Raw genomic sequence first — 23,445 nt, 5'->3', positions numbered from 1 at the left:
GACCCTAGGCCTATATCACTTATGGTTTTCTTGTTAGAAATACATTTCACTTATATCAAATAAAAAAGGGGAAATAACTCTCGTATGGAGTCTCTGGATAGCTTCGGTAAAAATTGATCAATTTATCCTGAGGATATAACGAGAATATTTTGTCGATATCTTATAAGTTTTCTGAAAATGAGAGATAACAAGCCAAAATCATTTTTTTGTACGTGACCTTAACCTTTGACCTTTACCTCATTTTCATTTTTTGGAACCGTGGACCTCAAATCAAATCAAATACATTTCACTTATATCAAATAAAAAAGGGAAATAACTCTCGTATGGAGTCTCCGGATAGCTTCGGTCAAAATTGATCAATTTATCCTGAGGATATAACGAGCAATTTGGTAAAATAAATTTGTCGGTTTCTTAAACGGTTGCGAATATTAAACGATAACAAGGAAAACAGTGTTCGGGGAGATAACTCTTATATGGGAAAGTGTTCGGTTAAGCAGGGTCAAGTAAACTATAAAACAATACCGGAAGTAACATCTTTTGAACCGGAAGTAGAAACTTATCTCCCTTAGTTATATCTTTTTGTACTTCTTTTAAGTTTGGACGCAAACAATGACATTTATTCAATTTAAAATATGAATAAAACCTACGTAAATACATCGTATGACTTAACCTTTACACTGTAAATGTTAACTAATCCCTATTGGAAACAAAAACGTTAAAGTAACACATTTGCGCTTGATATGTTAGAAAATATTCTCATTCTCTGATCGGACAAAAACATTGATATACGTCTATAAAATGAAAATAGCACTATCTAAAGTAAAACTATATTTTAAAGTCGTACTCGCTACATTTTGATAAAAATCATGGATCTAAATTTTGAACATCATGGTTTTTCGCACAGCTGTTTAGAGGATATTGCATCAGAAATTGTGACAACGGATCAAGCTGCTACAGACAACCAACTTGTTTCGAACAAATTATATGCAGCCATTGCCAAAAAAAATCTAACTGGTGTTTATTTTTGAAATGGAAATAGATGACTATTCTATAATTTCTTTGTTCCCATACTATTTCTTTGTAATTTTATCAATGTACTGCTACGTTTTTCTTTTGTGTTTATCTATGTCTGCGTGAAATGTTAAGTATTAGAGAATTGATAAGAAGTAGTGGATTCGTAAACGATAATCAACGAGCGACTTTAGTCGCGAGTTGATTATCGTTTTCGAATCCACTACTTCTTATCAATTCTCTAGCTTAACCCATTCCTAGTAAAACGACTATCTGTTTCATGATCTAACAATGACTCAACTGAATTTCATGAAAATAATTCCGTATTTTGTCTTTTTTATTGTCTAATAGCTGGAACTGACTAGATCCACACGGTTCACAATTATATTTAACTTAATATAAGTTCAATTTAACTTAAATGTGTAGTTATTTTCCCTTTTTGTTACCAGATATTGTATTTGTAAATGATTAAATCATTCAATGTTGAATTTTTACAAAGAATTTATATTGATTAGATTTTAGTATTTATAATTCATTCAAAAAGACATATAACTAATTTATGGATTTTTAAAAATCTTTTTTGGAAAGTTAAAACTTTTTAATTACCAACATTTAGAAACCTTTAATATTTACATATATATAGTATTTAGCAACCTGATGATAAAACCAATGGCCCGTTTGATTGAATGTAGAACACACAGACACATTCAATAATAAAGATAAAAAAAAAACCATATAAACATTACAAAACTAAATGAAGTGTAAAATTCACATTAACACCACTTCACCAGTTGGTGATACAATAGATACTATGATTGGTCATAATTGAAATATTAAGTATACGTTTTGTTTAAACTGGTCCCCTTTCATTTTGTTTTGATTTTTTTAACGTTATTGCATTTGTCATCCATCGTTAATCAGTTAATGAACTAGTATTATTTGTGTTACGCATCCTAAAACCCAAGCAGAATTGCTTTTGTTTCAAATGTACAATATATAATTAGGTCAATTTTGCATCGAGTCATGTAAGCTGTTCATAGCCGTGATCGTCTAGTCGTTGGCACCGAAAAAAACAACTGTGCCAAGTTCAAGCCCAGTACCCGGAATGATTTTTTTTTTGTAATGTTTTTCTCTACCAAAATATTGTTTTTAATCTTAGAGGTATATATATTTCATTTTTACTCTAAAGTTGACGATTTTGTTTCTGGTTTCACAGTCAAAGAAATAGTTTTACAGTCGTATTTAATCACACTTTATTCACATAAGAGTCAGCTAAATGTTGATGTATATTTGGACCACTTATAATCAAACAAATAGTAAGTGATCATAGTATAATATCATTATAATCATAAAACCAAAAGATGATGAAAAGGGAAAGGCCTTGTACCTTAAAAGGGATAAGTGTAATGTGTACATGGATGTTTATTTTATCAAGGAATTGTACTAGTAAGTAATATCTACAGTTCCTTGATTTTATAGTGTTTATATATTTCATTAGATAACAAAAAGACAGAAATACAGTTTATTGACATGCATTGACAGATATACGCTATAAGAGTGATATTTAAATATCAATTTATATCAGTACTCGTGGTCTAGTGGTATCATGCATAGACTACAGACTTAACTGTCGAAAATACGCGTGAGTTCGAACCTATAAGAGTCACTCGTTTTTGAGAGGACAAAATATCGTAAGTTAAAAGTTACGATATAAGTTATCTTAAGTTAACATGGTGGTCAGTGGACTCTTGAAAAATAATCCACCGTTAGAACAATAGACTGACGTCAGAGGAATGGGTTAAATTATGTGACCTTAGAAATCAAGAGGAACATAGATAATTAATGCATTTTTTTTCAATATTTTATCGTTTAGAAAATCCTTCTGTTGATATTTGTTTTTATCGTAAGGTTTCTGTGTGTACACAATAATTATAGTGATATGTTTAGCTATCTATAACACTTGGATTGTTACAACATTTACAGGAATGTGAAAGTTGTTTTCTTTATTTTACGTGATTGATCTTTAGATTTTTGCCATTTGATCAGAAATGATCCTTTACTTGTTTATAGCTCGGTGTTTTCGTTATTTCACTTTATCAAAAAAAAAAAAAAAAATCAATTGAAATCAAAACAATTTTTTAATTGGAACTCATTCCTGTAATATTCCTTTAAATTATCAACAGTTTAACACTGTTGTACACGCAGCAAGCAAAGATCTTAATGACAAATCTATTTTACATGTAAAGGTATATTGTTTTGGTGTTTTCTGTGTAAGCTTGTTATCTCTCTTGGAACATACGGGCATCTGAGTCACACTCGTTACCAGTCACTGGTAGAGATAATCAGATAAAATACAAGGAACCAGTTTAATTCTATATAGTACTTGTTTTGAATCAAAGGCGGTGATCTTGATGTAAATGGTGTGACTGACATCAATGATCTCACTTGTTTATATAATTGCCATATTATAATGCAACATCGTTTGTATCGTTTATTTTATTTGGATAAAGTCACAAATTTTTATGAGATCAATTCTTAATTGATGCTTTGAAAGATTTTAAATAAATGATTAGACTGTGTTTTCTGTCAGTTTCTTGAAAATTGAGAAACCACTATTGTATGTTAAGCTCCGACGACATCAATCGGAGACCCGTCGCAAACATAATTTGCGACCATCAAACCAAGTACTTTTGCTACAAGATTTACAGTGGTAAACATGAATTTTTCAACTTTGTAGCTTCTACTCAGACTTTATTATACGTCACAAATGTATGAGTAGACAAGACAATTGATGGTCCGGGTTTATGTCAAAAACGTTGTCCGTTCCCGGGTCAATGTTGATTTGAAATAAGTTTATGAAGGCTTTAAATTTGACAATTTACTACATAAAACAGATAGAAAACTCATTACATGCCTATCAAACATTTAAATAAACATAAAATTATAGAAATCATCAATATAGACGATTTCAAATATTTCGCATCACTGGTCAGCTGTGCAATTACTCTAGCTACATCGGGTGATTCAATTATCTGAATACCTGAAACATAAACATGATACATAATTTTATGAATAAATGAATTCAACAATGTTACTCTAGTAAAAAAATCAAAGCATATCAGTCATTCAGAAATAGAGAAACAACAAAAAACATCGAGTCTTACATATTTTCAACGTCATAACAACTTAATTGATCAAATAATGTTAAGGGAGCAACCATTTCATTTCAAGGGGTGTATATTTTTTCCCAGAACACTTTAAGCTAAGCTCAGTTTTACTTTTTTTTCAAAGTTAAACACAATAAGGTATTGATGAAGTCTCTAAGCAGAATTTTTTTTTGTCATCTGCTAGACCAGATTACCATTTTTTCATCATATTGTGGATCAGACAATTTTTTATAAAGAAAAACCATAACTCCTCCCCCTTTAAAGTTATATGGTCTTTCCTTACTGATGGTAGATAACTTTTTTCCAAAGCAAGTACAAAGTTTGGGTGCTCTTATTGAGACATGTTATATAGTTTAGTCACTTGCTTATAGTGCTAGTTGCTTAAAGAAATAAGGTTTGGCCATGTTTAAAGAGTGTGTCATTGATATCAGAATAAGGGCTGCTGTAAATTAAAAAAAAAGAAGATGTGGTATGATTGCCAATGGGATAACTCTCCACAATAGACCAAAATGGCACAGAAATTAACAACTATAGGTCATCCTACGCTCTTCAACAATGTGCGAAGCCCATACCGCATAATCAGCTAAAAAAGGCCCCGAAATGACAACGTAAAACAATTCAAACAAGAAAACTAACGGCCTCATTTATGTACACAAAATGAACAAAAAATAAATATGTAACACATAAACAAACCACAACCACTGAATTACAGGCTCCTGACTTTGTGCAGACACATACATACATAATGTTGCGGAGTTAACCTGATGCATAATGTTGCGGAGTTAAACAGGTTAACTTGATTCCAACCCTCCCCAAACCTGGAACAGTGGGAAAAAGTACAACATAAGAACGAACTTTAAAAATCAGGTCAAAAAGGCGTAAGAATGTCATTGCAGACCTAAAGGAAAAGATTAATACATTTTTTTATTTATATAAGAGAGACTGGAAGATTTAACAGAATATAGAATGGAAGAATAATCGACGAAAATGAAATATAAAGTAGTGAATAACGAGGTGCTTAAATATAAAGAATAGAAAATAAGTAGGAAGTAAATGTTTTTTTTTTATCCATTCCACTGCCTAATATATTTGGTAAGTCATATTTCAATTCATGCAAATATTAAAAATATAGTCATGTCGCACTCTCTTATGTTTGTAAGTGAGTCGTCTTCGCCAAAATGCTTTCATAACATTATACAATAATGATACAGAAAGAACAAGAATGTGTCCCAAGTACACAGATGCCCCGTCCGCGTTATCATTTTCTATGGTCAGTAGACCGAGAAAATGAGGGGAAAATCTCTAATTTGGCATTTAAATTAGAAATATCATATCATAGGCAACATGTGTACTATAAAGTTTCAAGTTGATTGGAGTTCAACTTCATCAAAAACTACCTTGACAAAAAACTTCAACCAAAACTTTAACCTGAAGCTGGACAGACGGACAAACGGACGGACGGTAAGACGAACAGACGCACTGACCAGAAAACATAATGCCCATAAATGGGTAAAAAAAAAATCGATTCGTTAAGAATATCCTCCTATCACTCAACCGTACATATTCAGTTAACTCATTCTAAGGACCACAAAAAGTACAACGCACTGTGATGATCTCAACATGAATAGATTGCCTTATCTGTAGTCTCTAAATGTGCTTCAACTTCGTACTTTCTTTTGCTTTGTTTTTTTTCACATTTTTAGGAATTTGTTCGTCACTGATAGTTTTGTAGACGAAACACGCGCGTCTGGCGCAAATACAAAATTTCAATCATGGTATCTACGATGAGTTGATGTGTTTCCCTCAAATTTAGTTTATAACCTGGACCTGTTTTATTTCAATCGATTAATGACTTTCGAGCATCGGTATACTACTGTTGCCCTTATTTATCTGATAAGGCACATGCAATGGTATTGTAGAACCGGTGCATTCACTAGAAGATATAAAATTGAGAATGGAAATAGGAATGTGTCAAAGAGACTACAACCCGACCATAGAACAGCAGAAGGTCACCGATAGGTCTTCAATGCAGCGAGAAATTCCAGCATCCGGAGGCGTCCTTTAGCTGCCTCCTAAACAAATAAAATATATATTCAACACATAAAACATTTATCAAATCTGGATAAATGTTATGTTACCTTTGATTTTCATATCAGCTACAGCAGAATCTCCCGTTTCCTTGGTTACTGGTCTTGTCGCATCTAAAACAACGTATGTTTCATATCCTACAGATGACAGAAAACATGGACATTAGAATAAACGACTAAGTTACATAAAAGTTTATAACTAAAGGGCACAGTATGGACTTCAAATACCATCAAACCCAATACTGCATAATATTGATATGTAATGTCCCAAAATGACAAATGTAAAATAATTCAAACGAAAAAAAATATTGTACGGTAATCTAGACCATCCACCATAATAAAAAAGAATCTCTATTAACGTGCTTACATTTAGACACGCGAAGCGATGAATGTGTTTTTAATTTGATAGATGATTTTGTCCTTTTTTTGTAAAATTGTAAAATTGTTTCTTTTAAAATTGTAACACAGTTATGACTGCTGTACCCATATTTTGACTTTTTTTATTTATTATGTCTGTTTTGTTCACACATCGTTGTTAATATAGCGGAATTTGATTAGACTGTCGTACAAGTGAGAGGTTTAGTGCTATAAATACATGTTCTATTTACCCTTTTCTACATTTTAAAATGCCTGTACCAAGTCAGGAATATGACAGTTGTTGTCCATTCGTTATTGATGTGTTTTATCATTTGATTTTGCCATGTAATAAGGGGTTTTCGATTAAATTATCCTCGGAGTTCAGTATTCTTGTGATTTTAATTTTTAAGTTTGCCAAGAGTGTTTAAAATTTGTATTGATTTGCAACAGTTTTGACAACATTTCAGAAACGATGGACATTTCGTTTTATTCTCCCCTTCCCCTTATCGGTACAATAATCAGAAATGAAAATCACACACACCCAGTTTTTTAGAATCCATTGCTGTATAGTAAACACAGTAATCACGTGCCAGTCCTGTTATGATTAAAGCGTCTATTCCGTCTTCCTGGAGTTTATCGTGCATTTCCGTATGACGGAAACCGCCATTGTCGTAAAACGCAGAATAAGAATCTACCTAAAGTAACACAAGAAAAAGAGATGTAGAATGTTTCGTGTTTGGTATTTGTTTCTATCTCTTTAATATTTATTGTTTCACTTGCTGTGTTTGTTGTGTTCGTGTCTTACCATAAAAACGAGATACTTAAAAGACATCAACATAAAAGGTAAAACAAAGTTCTGAATGTTTCGTCTCCTAACTACATATGTATATGTATATTGAAAACTGATGTTGAACGCGACCTGTTTATAACATATGTATGTTGAAGCATACAATTATTGTAATGTAGAAGTATTAGTTATTAAAACATGATTTCATTTACTTTGCAGATACGGTACATTCCGATTGTTCAAATGTTCTCGTTCCTATAAACGTGATTTTAAGGTATTTGGTAAGGATGAACCAACAGGCAACTTATTAAGTACTTACCTTGCAGTTATATCCTTTTCTTACAACAAGGTCGGATGGCTCATGAGTCAAGTTGTGTGAAAAGTTAGCTGATGGAGTGTTTATAACACAATGGTCTGGCCACAGGTGCTGTGTAAGATTGTATGCCACTTCAGTGCAGCTGTTGTTTTCATCACATAGGGAACCTAATTCAATATATAAATAAATATGAATTACTCAAATGGCAATCTGAAATCACATGTTGGAAAACAAAACACAGGTTTTGAGTAAGATCGTATGCCACTTCAGTGCAGCTGTTGTTTTCATCACATAGGGAACCTAAGTGAATATATAAATAAATATGAATTATTCAAATGGCAATCTGAAATCACATGTTGGAGGAAACAAAACAACGAATTGGCACTAAAACAAAGAAAGATTTAGATACGAACAACAGTCCAGCCAGACAATTACATTTCACTTCACTAACGATTCATTCACTTGGATGCATTCACTTGATATATAGAAGTTTGACAAACACTCATTTGATTATTGAAAAACTTAATAATAAATTGTTCAAATAAGGCCTTTGAAATAGTGGAATTCATTACTTTTATAGTGTCAAAAAGTCGTTGGAAGTATTTGATAAATTGCATGCTTATATTGTTGATTTTGAATCTGTACAAAGTTTTGATTTTTCTACCCTGTATACCACATTGCCTCACATTCTGATTAAAAACAAATTCACACACCTAATGAAATACCACTACGCGAGTAAACAGGCATTTAAAAAGTCAGAATGTGAATACATATGTTCAAACTCTTTTAGGTAATGTTTAAGTAGCAATAAACGAAACAACTATGACAGTTGGACATGCTTTGATACTATATCTGCTCTTGATTGTTTACTAGATTACATCTTTGTTCGCTTTGGAGATTCCGTATATCCTCAGTTTATCTGAATTCCAATTGGGACTAACTGTGCATCAATTATTGTAGACCTGTTTTTGTATTGCTATTAGTTACAATTTATGACTCAAATCAGTAAAGACCCATCGAAACAACATTTGATACAAAAATTTAATAATACTTTTAGATATTTGGATGATTTATTGGCTCTTAATAATGACGACTTCAGTATGTATACTAAATAAATGTATCCTGTTGAACTTACTTGAAATAAAGCTAATATTAACAATGACCACTGCCCTTTCCTCGATCTTGATATCTATATCATTAACGGAAAGCTTCATACAAAAATTTATGATAATAGAGGTGATTTTTCATTTCCTATCGTTAATTAGCCATGTTTAGAGGGTTACAGTCCCTTGTCACCTTCTTACGGTGTTCATATATCTCAACTTGTACGATTCGCTCGTGTATATAACAACGTTTAAGATTTTTAAGGAGAGAAATTTATGTATTGCTAAAACATTATTTCACCAGGGTTTTCGATATCACAAACTAGTCAAAACATTAAATATATTGTATCATCGGTACAAGGACATCATTCGTAAATATAGCTCAACATGCATACATCTTATACGTTCAGGTATTTTACATAAAAAATTATGGTAATATTATTTATAAAGCACAAATATGTCAGTATTCACCTCAGAAGCTAACAAAACCTTTAAAAAAGACTTATTAAGAAATGATATAGAAGTTATGATACTGTTGTCAGGTCATTAAAGATGGTAAATTTTGGCTTTAACTTTGATTCACTTATAGTGTCCTTGCATCGGAACTTAACACATGCAAAAACCATTGTTTGCATGACACTGGTTATGTTCTTCTCATATATGTTATGATGGTGTGATACTAAACCCCTAACGGGAAGGTTTGTGCCTGATATTCATATGATGACGAGATATTTTTTCAATCACTTTAATTTAGGTCAGGAGCTGGCATGTTTCATAGTTATAAAATGTAACTGGTAGTTATCTGTTGTTATTTATGTATTATTTTCATTTTGTTTATTTTCTTTTGTTAAATATTCTGACATCGGCCTCAGACTTCTCTTGAACTGACTGTTAATGTGCGTATTGTTATGCGTTTACTTTTCGATATTAGCTAGAGGTATAGGGGGAGGGTTGGGATCTCATCAACATGTTCAACCCCTGCTGCATTTTTGCGTCCGACCCAAGCCATGAGCCTCTGGCCTTTTTGTTAGTCTTGGATTATTTTTACTTTTAGTTTTTTTGTGATAATTTGGGGTTAAGTATGACGTCTATTATCACTAAACTGGTCTATATATTTGTTTAGGGGCCAGGTAAAGGACGCCTCCGGGTGCGGAAATTTCTCGCTGCATTGAAGACCTATTTGTGACCTTCTGTTGTTGTCTGTTCTGTGGTCGGGTTGTTGTCTCTTTGACACATGTCCCATTTCCATCCTCAATTGTATTAGTATTCCCATAAATAGAATGGGATTAAAATGTCAAGCTGATATTTACAGAGTCAGCTCCCGATAGTGTTATGTACATGTATCACCATAACAACATAAAGAGTTGTTTGTTTGTAGGAAAAACACATTTTACGTGTTATACTGAATCGTCTATGGACTTATCTTTTTTAGATATTGTCAAACATATTTCGTTAAAATATTATAGAATTCAATTCAGAAATTTCTACGTGTTTATTATTCCCATTGTCGTACGTCGCAAAAAAGCAAGAGTAATTATTGTGATATCCGAAAATACTGCTTACAAATTATGATACTGAAATTTAAAATGGGAGTCTTTAAGTGCATCTGAGATCGCCCCCATTTTTTCCCGGGATTCGTGTTGATCAGTCTTATGTTTTTATGTTGTTTATTGTCTACCATTATCTATTTGTTGGTCTTTTTCTGTTTTGGCAATGTGGTTTTGAGTTTATTTTCGGCTTATGAGTTTGAATGTATATTTAGTATCTTTCGCCCCTCTTTAACAGTAAGATTTTTTTTATTGTTACCTGATTTATCATACGAAAGCTGAATGACTTGACCGGCACCTTTATGCTGAGATGCAAACGATATGTGGTCACTGCAATGCCAGTCTTGTGATAAAACCACCAATGAAATGTCTGCTTTATATTCAGACCGGATATTGTTTATTACTGGTATCACCTGATCTCCTTCGGTTACCGCTAGACTTCCACCAGGTAAGAAACAGTTTTGGACATCAATAATCAATAATGCTATCTGTCTTGTACATGTTAAATCCAACAGCAAGATGAATGTTATTGTCGATAACCTGCATATATATCAAATTAAATTGAGAATGGGGAATATGTGCTAGGGAAATCAACCCGAAAAAATAGCAGAACACAGTCCAAGGACATCAATGGGTCTTCAACACAGCCAGAAATGTCGTATCCGGATGTGGGTTTCAGCTGGCCCCCTAAACTAAAAAAGTGTACTAGTTCAGCGAAAAAGGAGGTCACTCAAACTCCAAAACAAATGAACCAAAATTTAAAAACGAATATAGAAGACCAACATTGGCAGAGGTTTCTTATTTGGGACATGCGCAAAAATGCGATGGATAAAACATGCACGTTTTGTGAGATATCAATCTTTATGACAAATTAATCATAAAATAATTATAAAGGCAACAGAAGTATACAGCTGTTCAAAACTCATAAATCTATGAACAAAAAACAAAATCGGGGTAACAAACTAAAACTGTGGGAAACGCATTAAATATAAGAGGAGAACAACGACACAACATTAAAATGTAACACACACACACAGACAGAAACGGACTAAGCATTAGACAAAATCCTATGAGAATAACAAATATAACATCAAAACCAAATACATGAATTTGGGATAGATAAGATAACTTACAAACTCAGACTTTTCGAAAATAATATTTTGTTATATTTTTGTAAAACTAACTTGATTATCCGCTAGTAAATTAAAAATTTGATTAGAAGACAATTCCAAACATACTTTGACTGCTAAGGAAATGATTATATAGCCTAAGTTTTGACCCGCAAAGTGTCCTTTTATTACTTTTTACAATTTTTATTTCTATGAGTACTCAAAATATGACAAAAACTTTTAAAAGCGTTATGATTTTGATAATTATATAACAAATACGACATAATACAATGTATATGGTGTTGCAACCTCAAGCTTTATAAAAATACGCATGTATTTTGAATTTAAACTTCAGACTGTATGAAACATTAGTAAGATGTTTTAGACAACAACAAAAAAGAATTTAAAGCAGAACAGATACTTTTAAAAAATGACACAAGTTGATGCGTGGAACTTTTCTAGGAGGTTGCTTTTTAAGGTGGTAGGAAGGCAACTTAAAGCAAATAATTTTTTTTTATTTTTAACCTTACTTTTTCTTGAATGAAATCCTACAACAAAAACACCAAACTGAGTATCCCATAATCTAACATTAACTAAAGATAAAGATAACAAAAAGTTAAATATATTTCAACAAAATGAATGATTGTATAGAAAGTTAGGTAAATATTTGATCATGTATACATACATTTGTCTACATAATTGTATGCTTGAAATTGAGAATGGAAATGGGGAATATGTTGAGGAGACAACAACCCGACCTAAGAGTAGATAACAGCCAATGTGTGCTTTTCCTGTACTTTTTTGTATTATATAATACTAGAACATGACCACGAAATCGCATTCCAATATTGAGCAAGTGTTTTGGGTTTCACAAAAAAAGAGTTTTCCGTGGAAAAAAGATTGTTTAAAAGACAAATTTAGGAAGTCCAAAACACTACATTAATACGTCATCTTACAAATATTTCAGACTTTGTATGGTTTCAGAGGAATTACACCTCAATGAAATTGGTATCTTCCTTAGGTGTATAGATGCTGTATCAAAAATGAAAAGGGTGAATTTGAATAAATTTAAACCACATATTCCTGTGCATTCGAAGGTCGGAGAAACTCGTCAGTATCTTATTTGGGGGAGGGGTCATACATATAATTGAGTCCATTTGGTCAGCTGTGAGATTGTGTCTCGAAGACTGTGATGGCGGGAGGGTTCATACATGTATCTGAGTCCATTTGGTCAGCTGTGAGATTGTGTCTCGAAGACTGTGATGGGAGAGGTGTCATACATGTATCTGAGTCCATTTGGTCAGTTGTGAGATTTTGTCTCGAAGACTGTGACGGGGGGAGGGGTCATACATGTATCTGAGTCCATTTGGTCAGTTGTGAGATTGTGTCTCGAAGACTGTGATGGGGGGAGGTGTCATACATGTATCAGAGTCCATTTGGTCAGTTGTGAGATTGTGTCTCGAAGACTGTGATGGGGGAGATGTCATACATGTATCTGAGTCCATTTGGTCAGTTGTGAGATTTTGTCTCGAAGACTGTGATGGAGGGGGATGTCATACATGTATCTGAGTCCATTTGGTCAGTTGTGAGATTGTGTCTCGAAGACTGTAATGGGAGGAGGGGTCATACATGTATCTGAGTCCATTTGGTCAGTTGTGAAATTGTGTCTCGAAGACTGTGGTGGGGTGAGGGGTCATACATGTATCTGAGTCCATTTGGTCAGCTGTGAAATTGTGTCTCGAAGACTGTGATAGTGGGAGGGGTCATAAATGTATCTGAGTCCATTTGGTCAGTTGTAAGATTATGTCTCGAAGACTGTGATGGGGGCGATGTCATACATGTATCGGAGTCTATTTGGTCAGTTGTGAAATTGTGTCTCGAAGACTGTGATGGGGGAGGTGTCATACATGTATCTGAGTTCATTTAGTCAGCTGTGAGATTGTGTCTCGAAGACTGTGATGGGGGAGGGGTCTTACATGTATCTGAGTCCATTTGGTCAGTTGTGAGGGTTCATTCTCATTTATCCAACTTTTAAAAATTATAGGTAGTACAGGTAAAAAAAAAGTTGGATAGATGAGATCAAAGGTAATCAAGACAAAGGGTTTTTGAATGAGAGTTTGGGTTGAATGACAGGTGAAAAATAAGACTGAAAATTATACCCGGATTAAACTTTCTGTAGTATTATTTAGCATAGCATGTTAAAATGTGCAACTGACATTTAGTTAATGTGATCTAAATCATTTAAAAGTATATTTATGTTTTTTAACCGTTAATAAAATGTTCAGACACATTCAAATCATTAATTAATAAACAAGAAAAGGGATATTCTAAAGTGTTATAAACACTGTGCGGGACAAATTTGCAATTCCATAATTGGCAAATCTGACTTTGTCGGTTGACAAGACATCAAAAATATTTTTTGCCAAAGTGATAGATAATCAAAAAAATTAAATTTCCCTTTATGCCCCAACATGTCACCGTTGTCACTGTTGTCACCACAGCTGGTTGAAGGTACATTTCCTATGAGAAATTTCAAAATTCACATCGGAACTTTACAGTTCCGATGGTAAAGTTCCGATGGGAAAAGAAGAATACAGAGTGTTCCCATGGGAATTTAACTTTTCCGATGGGAACAGTTTATCTTCCCATGGGAACAATTTTTCTACCCATGGGAAAATTTGTCAACCTATGGGAACAATTTTTCTTCTCAATAAAACAGATATTTTATGTTTGGATATGGCACGCGGTAACCACATTAATGCGATAATTATAGATTATCGGCGACAATGATGGATTATCGGTCGACCATTATAGATGTACGGCGTAAAGTATACTTTACGGATGTAAATGCATTTACGAAATTATCGACGACAATCTATCATTATCTAACATAAATGCATTAACGATCGACAATCTATGATAGATCAAAGTGAGAACCATAATATTGGATAAGAACAGTTTAACGGCGATTCGTAAATACGTTTTTTAATTTGTACTATAGGTTCTTCCAACAAAAGAAATGGCAACATTGAAATAGGCAAGAGTCTTAAAAATGCTCAAAATGATCTTAAATTAACACCATTCCTGTTTCAAAGGATGTTGAACTCATTAAAAAGGGAAATCCCTAGCTACATTTTGTCTATCGGATTCTAAGTTCATACGTACATGTTATAAATATATATTTTTTTAGTTTTGAACATTCGGTTTTTCAATGAGTTAAAGGAATGGTCATGAACTGTAATTATAAGGACACCTGTCTAGTTTTTAAAAATAACTAATGTCTTGTAGATTAATATTGGTTATCTATATCGATATTGACGTGAATCTAACAGGTTCTATTCCAATAACCATGTATTTTGCGGTTGTTGTGTCTGCTTTTGATTCTAATTTAACATTTAAGCTTCGGATGTTTATCTCATAGTCTACTATTATTATTGTGTGGGGTATGTAAAATTGCACTCCATGCTGTTCTACCATTTCAATACAATACATATTTTACAGTTGGATTAGCTAGTTTTTTTTCCAGAGTAAACATCTCCACCACAGCGCTCTATTGACTAATCTAGTTATGTAACCAACTATGAAAAATGCAAATTTTTGTAGAAAGTTGCAAACAGATCAATCTCAATTAGACGACTATTGAGTGAAGAACAATGGTACATTTTTACCATTTTACATTCATAAAGGAACTGTATTGGTAAATAAAAACAAATGCGTTTCATTTGCATATTGTGATTGCTGTATTTAAAGCATGCATGACCTGCCATTTCTCTTCTGGCACAAATGCACACTGTGTTTGCACAGTATAAACATCAAGGATTATTTCAGCTCTAACGATTATTTCAGCTCTAACGATTATTTCACTGGTTATAATTTCTATTTGATTTAGATGTGGCCGTGTGATATTCCATATACACTGAAAAATGTTAACGTTATAAACTAATATATTTACAGCCTGACACTTCAATCGGTAGCAATACTAGGCAAATTGTAAATGACCGAATTAAGAGACGTTTTGAAAATACTTATGATCACGAGGAAAAAGACTGATCGCATCATATAAAGTAGATTTAAATTTTGAAGTTCATTTTTTTTGGGGTGTTTTAAAAAGAAATATTTCATATCAATTTTTACAATGTCATATGACCCATCCATATTTCATGTTCGTCAATGTAATTTCACTTTATATCAATTACAGACAAATGTCACAAGAAAGAAATTACAAATAAAGAGTTAAATACTTATTGAAATCTTTGTTTGCACATTATCGATGATATTTGTTATTTTCTACATGTTACAATATGTATGCTTGTATTTTTTTAAGTGACAGTAAAAAGAGTATTAAGGAAAACCTTCGGCCTCGTCGTTTTTATTATGTCATTATATTGCCTTTATGGTGCTCATCAGAACTCATCAACGAAACCATGCTTATATTTAATACTCCAGATGTGCGTTTCGTCTACATAGACCTCCTAAGTAGCGCTCAAATCAAATTAGTTTGAAGACAAATTCATTAATGACATTAAAACCAAGTCATTAACGAAGTAGAAGACAACTACAAACAAAATTTCCAACCTTATGACAAAACTTCCAATTTCGCAGCACTAACACATCCTCTGCTTCATCGTTTGGCGTTTGCAAATATCAGTTAATAGGTTAATCTCGTCCATTTTAACACTTTACCATATTAAAGGCATTGAACTTCTTTCATAAAAACTGCGCGAACAGAGTTGTGAGAAATATTGATTATAATTGACACACTACATAGATTTCACGATCACCATCATCAATTGATCGACCGATGCATATGTCGGTGTCTTAACTCGCAAGCGACATGTTTGTACGGTCTCATATCTTCAGATTCATATTGTACCAGAAATGTGGTGTGATCTGTAATTTTACCGATGGTGTCCAATGCCCGATTGTGACATTTTGAGCAAGTATTGATTTGCATCGGCGGTGATACTTACATAACAGGAGACGCTTACCGTGTCGCCGCACCGGTATCGTTCTTTTTGGAAGTCATGCGATTGTATCAGTCTTTGCTTGTTCCCTGCTTTCGTGTCTTCTTAATCGGTATATGAGATGTTAAGTGTTTGATGTATAACAATTTTTATTAACCCAACAATGCACTTACAAATTTAACATAATAAGAACAGACTTTCTCTATGAATACTTGGAATCAGAAAAAATACAGCAGAAAGACGATTCTTGGTATTGTACTTTGTTAATCTTATGAAAATTATGATTTGACATTTTTAAGTTTTATGGTGATTTATATATTTTTGTCCATTTAAAGAGAATTATAAATAAATTGTATTGTTAACTTAATGCTGTAAAGTGATATTTTGTTTTCTTATATGATCACGCCATCAGTATCATATACCCGTCCTTGTTAAAAGTGCAACGAGGTTTTTTTTATTTAATGACGCACTTGATAAATGTTTCGATCAAAATTTAGAACCTTAGCACAGCTGACATATTTTCACATTCGGTTTAAAATGGAAATCCTATTAACATGATTAAGTTACATCTTTGTTAAATGAAATAGTTAGCTAATACAACCTTCTCAAATTCAGAATTTTGCGGGGTATAACAAAATCACACTTATTTGCAAGTCATGCTCTGTTTATGCATTATACACGCCCCCTCCCCCCCCAAAAAAAAATCAAAAAAAAAAATCGCAGTCTTAAGATTGACAATGTCTTTTCGAGGGGTAATAATCTGCTCTATCACTCTCGCAGATATGTGTTATTTAATTTATTATACTGAATGTTCTGTTATTGCTGTCTATTAAATTTCAAATTCAAAGAAATAGCTGTGACGTCTTGTGAAAAATCAATACCAATCATCCGTATTTATTAAAAAGTAAAATCACAAAAATACTGAACTTAGAGGAAGATCAATTGGGAAAGTCCATAATCACATGGCAAAATCAAATAACAAAACGCATCAAAACGAATGGACAAAAACTGTCATATTCCTGACTTGGTACAGGCATTTTCAAATGTAGAAAAGCCCACGCTCGATCAAGCGTCTCCGTGAAGGGTAATAGAGTTTTTGCCATGGGATAGAGTTAATTGTCTTCTTGCTATCAACCAATCAAAATCTGGAATTTTGACATGAAGTATAATAAAACACAATATCTAACCGTACTTAGAAAAAAAACATAATAACTAAATACATGAATGTTGGATCTATAAATACCGAAACACGTCGTATAGCATGCGAATTTTCAATCGGCAAAACAGTCATATTCGGAAATAGGTCACGTTCGGTACTTAGCAGACAGACGATGTAGATGGTAAACCACAATCTAAGACGTGGTAAAAACGTCGTTAGTTAGTTTAGACACAGACACATCGTATAGATCAACCAATTTGTGATGGTGTCCATATAATTTACGGAGTGTCATTTTTAATCTTTCCTCCTGATAACTTTGTTGAAGCAGTTTCTGCATAAGGTGCACACTCCTGTATATGAAGTCCGTATAGTGTGAACATGCACGAGTATAACGTATCAATTGAGATATGTAAACACCATACGACGGAGCAGAGGGTATGTTACTGCTGAGAAATGGAAAATTAATAATTGGGAAGTTGAAATCATCCCGTTTGTCATATACTTTAGTGTGAAGTCGTCCATCTGTGTCAATATTGAGGAAAAGATCAAGGTATGAAGCAGTCCTTCTAGTATCAATAGTATCCTCAATTTCAAGTTCATTGACATATATGAGATGCAAGTTCTGACTGAAATATGAGTTAGGACATCATTACTATATCTGAATGTAAAATTAAAAAATATTCGCAAGGTGCTTTTTCTTTTTCTTTTTTAGAAGGTTCTGGATGAATTCTGCTTCATACGAGTAGAAAAACAAATCATCCAGAAGGGGTGCACAATAAGTATCCATTTGAATACCGACAGTCTGTTGAAATATCAATCAAAGAACTTGAAATTGGTTATATGATTTGAGTTTATATTCACTTGAAGATTTCTTGCTTTGTGCAATACACTGTCATGACTGTGCTGTTGCACAATACTTAGTAAATCTTTTTTCAGACTATATACAAAGAATTCGCAAAATAAATTGTGACCCCCTAAAGTTATTGTTCGGAAACCAAATGTCTTTGGACACAATACGACCCCAATTTTTTTTTTGTGGTCGTATAAAAAGGACTATAGCACAATATCACAATGGCGGGATGTATAAGTGCCGATCAACGCCAAACGATTATTACTAAAATTGACTACACGTTTTATTTCCATCAACTGTAAAGGACTGCATATTTATTTATAGCAGCTCAAAAACAGGGTCTAGAGAGGGAAGGCAGACATGAGACTCATTAAAACTGAGGGAAAATAGAAACGAAAAAAGTACATATAATTAAGAAGATGTGGTATGAGTGCCAATGAGACAACCCTCATTCCAAGTCACAATGTATAAAAAGTTAACAATTATAGGTCAGAGTACGGTCTTCAACAGGTAGCCTTGGCTCCAACGAACAGCAAATAAAAGGGCCCAAAATGACTAGTGTAAAACAATTCAAACAGGAAAACCTACGGTTTAATCTATATAAATAAACGAGAAACGAAAAATACCTATGAACCACACCAACGCACGACAACCACTGAACAACAGGCTCCTGATTATCTATAACACCTCAGAAAACTTCACTCAATATATTATAAAACAAATGTTTTAAAGATGATTGGCATGTAATCTTAAAATTTACCCAAACTATGTTTTAATAAAAGAACGTGTTTCTCGGACAATGTACCACATGCATGTTAAAGAGATAGTATTGGAAAGTTTCAACTGCGAGATTTAACACACTTGGATAGTTGTCTCATCGGCAATCGTACCTCATCTCTTACTATACATTTTGGATAAATGAATTTTTAAGACTGCAATTTTTTGTTTTTTTGTTTGTGTTTGATTGTGTTTTGTGTGTGTGTGTAGGGGGAGGGGAGATATCATGCTTATACAAAGCATGAATTGCAAATAATTGGGATTTTGTTATACATGTACCCCTTACTATTCTGAATCTGAGAAACATTTAACAAAATTGCAACATAATAGAACTCCGAATTTCCATTTTAAATTGAATGTGAAAATATGTCAGCTGTGCAAACGTTCTAAATTTTGAAACACATACTGCGATGTACATTTACCAAAGACAAGTATATGATACTGATGTCGTGATTAATTATACGCAAACATAATATCATTTTACAGCATTAACAACACAATTTATTTATAGTTCTCTTTAAATGGGCAAAAATATATAAATCACCATAAAACTTAACAATTTCAAATCATTAACTTTCTTATTATGTTACATTTGTAAGTGCATTGATAGGGTAGTTGCAATTATTATCCATTGTGAAAGGAGATATATGCGATCTGTCGTGCAAAATGCAAGACAGTTTTAATTGAATTGTCCTCTTGTTTGAAATCATCATGGTAGCACTATATGATCAATCAATGTATTGTCAGAATAAAATTATATGCATGATATAAGTACAGTTAAATTAAGAAATATTTACATTGACAACCAATATTTGTCTAGCGTCAAAGTCAATGTATTTCTGTCCTTCAATACTAGTATATATCAATTTAGTTAGAAATATTATATAATGTATTTGGCAAAAAGTAAATAAACGCCTCGTTTCAATTTTGAATTAAAAATATGGTATTTATAGTTTAACACTTTAAGCCAAACAAAATTCTATATTTCACTCCTCAAAATGCATATAACCTATCCTAAATGTTTAATGACATCCTTGGTAGTATAAAATCGTAGCAGAATTGTTAACAGTTCCTACAATTGAATTAGAAAAAGTAAAATAAATCCCTCTTACATAATTTAGCTATTATCTTTAAAAGAGAAAATCCTTAACACAGATATTTTACCACACATACATGTAATTATGATCACATCATTGCGTCAAACATAAATACGCATGACATATTTGCGACTGGACGTTAAGCGACAAACAATTTTTAAGTCATCTTCAAATTGATACTACTCTACTCAATTGATGAAAAAATGAAACAACGAAAATAAACGGTATAAAATGTGAAAACTTAGTTTCTGTCGTAGTACGGGAAAAAAACACCTGCAATACTGAAGAACAGATATATGTAATTCTTGTCCGATGCTAATTTCATTTGTTTTATGCAAATGATTTTGAGACAAAATAGGCGGTCCAAATACTGCCCGTAGTGTACTTTGTCCTTTCAATTTAGCTTGCATAGTAGATCTGATACCAATTGGTGGCCTTTGGTTCTTTTTTCTGCTCTTTGGTCGGGTTGTTGTCTCTTTGACACATTCCCCATTTCTATTCTCAATTGTAGATACCATGAACACGTTGTATGTACTTTATATGTACCATGTCTGAGACCACATCCACAACAGGTAAATAATCATCAAATTTAGGTGGTTTTTTTTATCATTGTCATCAGACGAAACAAATTATGTGTGGATACAGTGGGGGGTGGGGGGGGGGGGGTCCGCGGTTAGAACCCTTCCCTTTTTTTGGACGATTAATGCATTTGAATATGGACACACATGTAGTTACAACTCTCCTTTATCCTGGGTTGAGACTCACCCTTTATAAATGGCAGGATCAGCCCCTGAATTCTTTACTTTTGTTAGCAGATCGATCAATTCCAAGAAAAATATTGATGTTTATACTGAGTAAAACTGAATAGATATATACGCAAAAGGGTAGGGTGGGTAGGTTATTTCTATGTGATTTTCTTCCTGACTGGTAGTTTTTTTTATATTCTATTCAGGGTTAGGGATGGAGAGGAAGTAGGGGGCGAGGGTGATATTTTTTCAATGTGTTGTTCTAACTGGTTCATAAAATTTACTTGACCCGGCCTTTGATAGTTTTTCATTGGTTTTAGTGAACATCCATCATGTGATCTGGATTTTGAACCTCATTTTTTTTAACAACTTAACATAGAATAAACAGATACAGGCGAGAAAAAACAAAATACAAACTTTACAGTTATTTTCCTAATGCATGTAGAGTAAAACTTTGGTAGGCTTGCTTGCTTTGTTTATATAATTGTTTATTCAAGCTTTGTAATTAAGATTGACATTTCCAAACAATATATATATGACATAATTAAACCTGTATATATAATATTTAAATTCAATTGGACATTGTCCCAAATAACTGTACAATATACAAACAAAGCAATCAAGCTAACCAAAGTCTTCATTTACATGCTGTAGGAAAACAGCTGTAAATGAAAAAAAATCTCGTTTCCTATCCATGTGGGTTCGAACGGGGTTATCAGAATAGATAATTGTAGGCAAATAGATATAAAATTAAGGGCAAAATAAATAGAGAAAAGGCAAACTCTACATGAAAATGAACAATGCAGAACACTGGGGTTCGAAATTATAAACAAAAGAGAAAAATGGCATAACTCAATAAAGTAGGACCTCATTGTTTGCACCCTCTTCTATACTCGTATTCGTAATGTTCATGTATTGAAGCATTGAATAATGACCATTCTGAAAAAATAAAGTAAACATGTACAAACAATAATCTTACCAGCACGGTGATACCATTATGTCCAAATTATTCTGTAACTAGATAATTTTACATTCTTTTGGGTGTAAGTATCTCCCTTGTGTTAATTTGATAACGTCTTCTGGATGTAAGTATCGATATCACTTAATTTCTCGGAGGCCCCCTACAGGTAAATCTTATAACGATGAGGTAGAAGTAACTCATTCGTCTCAATTCGGCCGATTCCGTACCCTGATAGAAGGAGAGAAGCGGATTCTACCGAGGATTGCCGAATGAGTAATAACTATCTTGTATGAAGAGGATTTACGTGATACTTATAAGTTAACCATTCACAACAGAAGGGTGAAGTGGATTTTTAAAAGGACTTGTAATCTCTATGGATATCTTTAAAATCTTTTAGTTGATTTATAGATATAACTCGATAAACGTCAATTATAACTTGTCAGAAAAAAGGCTTGTTTGCATAGTTCAAATTAATTTAAAAAGACATTGTGAACGTGTATAATTATAATGCACTGCATTTAATTTTACATTCTTTTTATTTCCTGGGATTGTTCGTTTTTTTGCATGATTTTTACAAAAATACGTCATTATCATCATGTGTTTTTTTTCTTTCTGTTATACCCACAATCTACTGACATTACTAATTATTTGAAAAATGAAAGCTATTTTTTGTAGGACTGTTTTTTTTATATAAAAATAAGAAGTCTAGGTATGATAGACAATGAAACAATTATCAACCAAAGTTGAAATAAAGTGGATGTTAGTAATTATAGGGGGGGGCAATAGGCAGCCGTACGGCCTTCAACAATGACAACAATGAAAATGGGGGGGGGGGGGGGGGGGTCAATGTGCACGTTTTGTTAAGGCACTCAAATGGAAAAAACCAGAAGATTCCGAAAATCTGACAAAAATACCAAAAACATGGCAAGCGAACTTCCTTATTAAGCCAAACTAAAGATCAAATAATAAGTTAATCAACTAGATAATCAGAAACAAAGTCTGCATCACTATTCGGGTAATTAATATAAATTTCACGAGTGTATTTATATAGTAATACGTCTTTCATCTAATCGAACAATATTTGTATATATAAATATAGGAAGATGTGAGTAGGGTATGAGTGCCAATGACATTCGATTTCAAAAGTTTATTTGTAAATAGCAGCTCGGCCGAGGTAAGTTTGGGACAAAAAAGTACAATACTAGTAATGAATCACGATCATTAATCATCAATCAAACATGATAATGAATGTCCAATGGTATTTATTAATACGTACATTATTTTTGCAAATAATTCCGATCAAGCTCCATTTTCCCTTAACTAGTACATTTACACCATTTTATTTAAGGGCCAGCTAAAGACCACCTCCGAGTGCGGGATTTTCTTGCTACGATGAAGACCCATTGG

At 33.0% G+C, this 23,445-nt stretch overlaps 1 protein-coding gene across 1 annotated transcript; it reads right to left on the bottom strand.

Moving 5' to 3' along the window:
* Positions 1-3,874: 3,874 nt before the first annotated feature.
* LOC139503770 (nicotinamidase-like) lies at positions 3,875-22,210 on the bottom strand. Its single transcript, XM_071293644.1, has 6 exons — positions 22,057-22,210; positions 10,635-10,915; positions 7,729-7,892; positions 7,164-7,317; positions 6,317-6,403; positions 3,875-4,051 (listed from the first exon to the last, which is right to left on the bottom strand). Exons 1-6 carry the CDS (start codon positions 22,071-22,073, stop codon positions 3,918-3,920), a joined length of 837 nt encoding a protein of 278 aa, XP_071149745.1. The 5' UTR covers positions 22,074-22,210; the 3' UTR covers positions 3,875-3,917.
* Positions 22,211-23,445: the final 1,235 nt, after the last annotated feature.

Source organism: Mytilus edulis, chromosome 14, assembly GCF_963676685.1.
Source record: "Mytilus edulis chromosome 14, xbMytEdul2.2, whole genome shotgun sequence".
Taxonomy (NCBI): domain Eukaryota; kingdom Metazoa; phylum Mollusca; class Bivalvia; order Mytilida; family Mytilidae; genus Mytilus; species Mytilus edulis.
This window is presented reverse-complemented; position numbering and strand designations above follow the sequence as displayed.

Excerpts from the sequence above, each read along its gene's own strand:
- LOC139503770 (XM_071293644.1), bottom strand. Across the intron at positions 6,404-7,163 it reads AATGGATTCTAAAAAACTGG|GATATGAAACATACGTTGTT; the intron begins GTGTGTGTGATT and ends TGTCATCTGTAG. Across the intron at positions 4,052-6,316 it reads AGCTGATATGAAAATCAAAG|GTATTCAGATAATTGAATCA; the intron begins GTAACATAACAT and ends TTTATGTTTCAG.